Below are 2582 nucleotides of genomic sequence, written 5' to 3'. Positions count from 1 at the left end.
GAGCAGGTTGTTCTGGGCCTCTACCGCGCCCGTTTATCATCCAATAACACAGTCAGCACACTGCTCAACGACGCTACCAAGGCCATTCTCCGCGGCAAGAAGAAACCTACAGCAGGCGTATACGGGGTTTTTTTTAAAAAGATCCCTTGTAATTAGAAGATTAACATTTTTAAAAAACATCAGTGATTTACAAGTTGTCCCCTCATTTGAATAAAATCCACGCTGTCAAACTCCCATCAACATTTTTTTTCATCTTTTTTGGCCTTTCCCCTACTCAGTATTTTCCCCATACTTAAGGAATTTTCCACACGTCAGGTCTGGGGCCTTATAGCTACCACACTGCCCACCCTGACATGGCCTTTCAACTTTTTAAACCTTTTTTTGATCTCTCATTTCCCTATATAAAATCCACCTTTTGGCAGGGGCATAAATTAGAGGCATTTTTTAAAAACATTCACACTGGTAATGAGAAGGCTTTTTTAAAAAAAACCCCGTGTACAGGTGCCTACAGAAGTGGATTCACGACGGCAGAGAGTAAGTATTTCAAGCAGAACGAGCTCTTATGTGCATAGTCCTCTCTTATCTCCACGATACGGAACTTGAATTCGCCCTTGCAGACGAGCTTGTTTCGCACCCCGTGTTCGAGGAGCACCAATTGAGGGTCACAAAGCCAACCGCTCTGTGCGACCCCAGTGTGAACCAAATATCCGGCTACCTGATCATGAGCCTACCTCGATATCGGCGCGCTGAAGACAAGCATTTGTTCTTCTGGTTTTTCGAGTCACGCAACTCTCCCTCTACGGATCCTCTCGTTCTCTGGCTCAATGGCGGACCCGGCTGCTCCAGCTCGACTGGCTTGCTGTTTGAACTGGGCCCATGCTCTATTGCTGACGACGGCAAGAACACGACTTTCAACCCTCACAGCTGGAATTCCAACGCCAACATGATTGTGAGTTCCAAATGCAGCCTCTTCTGGCTGTTTGACAACACATTCAGTTCCTCGACCAGCCTGTCAACGTCGGGTTCTCGTATGCTGAGGACGGCACGACTGTCAACAACAGCCCTCTTGCCGGCAAGGATGTCTATGCATTCCTTGAGCTCTTCCTCCAGCGATTCCCCGAGTACTCCAAGCAACCCTTTCATATCAGTGGCGAGAGCTATGCAGGTTGAACTTACGCAAGTCTTTCGTCTTTTTCTGAAGGTATTATTAACATTGATTCCAGATTCCCAATATCATCATTGCTAGCGTTATCTGGCAAGCCAACAACTTACAGCAGCCCCGAACCCAAGTCTCAAGAAGATCAATCTCGAATCTCTGCTCATTGGCAATGGACAAACCGATCCTTATACTCAGATGGGCACTGTGGCTGAGTATGCCTGTTCCGGGCCTTTCCCCGTCTATGACGACCCTGAAGGACCCCAGTGCACAGCTCTACAGACTACGAAGCAAAGTTCCAACTTGCCAACGGATGCTCCAGTCGTGCTACAACTTGAAGTATAACAAAAATTTACCTGTGTTCCTGCGATGCTTTACTGCAACTCCCAGTTGTATGGCCCGATCATGCAAACGGGTGTCAACGTCTATGACGTACGCAAGAAATGCGACCGCTCCAAGGACGGCGACCTCTGTTACCGGGAGGTCAACTGGATTGAATCATGGATGAACGAGCCAGCCAACAAAGTCGCGCTTGGCGTCGACCCGAGCCGCAACTTTGCCTCGTGCAACATGGAAATCAACCAAGCCTTCCTTTTCCAGGGCGACGGCGGACACAACAGCGCGGAGCTCCTGACGGACCTCGTCAACGGTGGCGTCAGGCTGCTCATATATGCAGGCAACGCGCACATGATGTGTGCAACCTGTACCATGGATAACCCACTCCACGGGCCAGCTTGCGGGGCTCGGTCCGGTCGGCCGGGCGGTACGGCCGGAAATGTTACTTTCGTTACTGTGTTTGATGCCGGGTATGTCTCGATTCTTTTCAAGTGTAAACCTAATCATTCCCAAGACATATGGTTCCGTTGGACCAGCCCGAGGCTGCGCTTGACCTCTTCAGCCGCTGGATCTCCAATTCCCCCTTGTCAGTAACTCACACATAGCATATCATATCTTATTGCAAACTCTTGTACTCCTCACATTTCCAACGACAGACGTGTTCATGTCCAGTTTTGCTTCGTGTCTGAACTGAATCTTGAGTGGCAGCTTTGGGCAACACTCGGCCGGCCACTGCGCATGGCTACCGACGATGTCGGGAACTTAATGCTAAAGTCGGCGTGATTTCCCTTCTGGAGGATATTTCACTTCGGCTGATGCAATTTAAGACCTACTACATTCTCGTCAAATATCCTTCACCACCGTGACAAAACTGTAAAGTAGTTAGCATGAATAACGAGACACGATTGCCTGAAAACTCACTTTCGAGAAAACAGCATCCAGACACAGCTCTAACTCCGACGCCTGCTTGTGCGCCTCGCGTTCCCGCGTCAACGTCGTCGCCCAACAAGAAGGTGATACAGGAACAACTGCAGGTCAATCAGGTATAGTACTCGCAAACATCAAAAGCGACTTACGCGTCGTTGTTCTC

At 49.2% G+C, this 2582-nt stretch overlaps 2 protein-coding genes across 2 annotated transcripts; both read left to right on the top strand.

The window, feature by feature from the left end:
- Positions 1–562: 562 nt before the first annotated feature.
- MIND_01178400 (Carboxypeptidase) lies at positions 563–1170 on the top strand (the record flags this gene model as incomplete). Its single annotated transcript, XM_037368298.1, has 2 exons — positions 563–949; positions 997–1170. 2 exons carry the CDS (start codon positions 563–565, stop codon positions 1168–1170), a joined length of 561 nt encoding a protein of 186 aa, XP_037215224.1.
- Positions 1171–1525: 355 nt separating this feature from the next.
- On the top strand, positions 1526–2275 carry MIND_01178300 (Carboxypeptidase; the record flags this gene model as incomplete). Its single annotated transcript, XM_037368297.1, has 3 exons — positions 1526–1962; positions 2007–2078; positions 2149–2275. 3 exons carry the CDS (start codon positions 1526–1528, stop codon positions 2273–2275), a joined length of 636 nt encoding a protein of 211 aa, XP_037215223.1.
- Positions 2276–2582: the final 307 nt, after the last annotated feature.

The sequence above is a fragment of the Mycena indigotica genome (genome assembly GCF_014461135.1).
Source record: "Mycena indigotica strain 171206Taipei chromosome Unknown Mind.scaff0011, whole genome shotgun sequence".
In the NCBI taxonomy this organism is placed as follows: domain Eukaryota; kingdom Fungi; phylum Basidiomycota; class Agaricomycetes; order Agaricales; family Mycenaceae; genus Mycena; species Mycena indigotica.
This window is presented reverse-complemented; position numbering and strand designations above follow the sequence as displayed.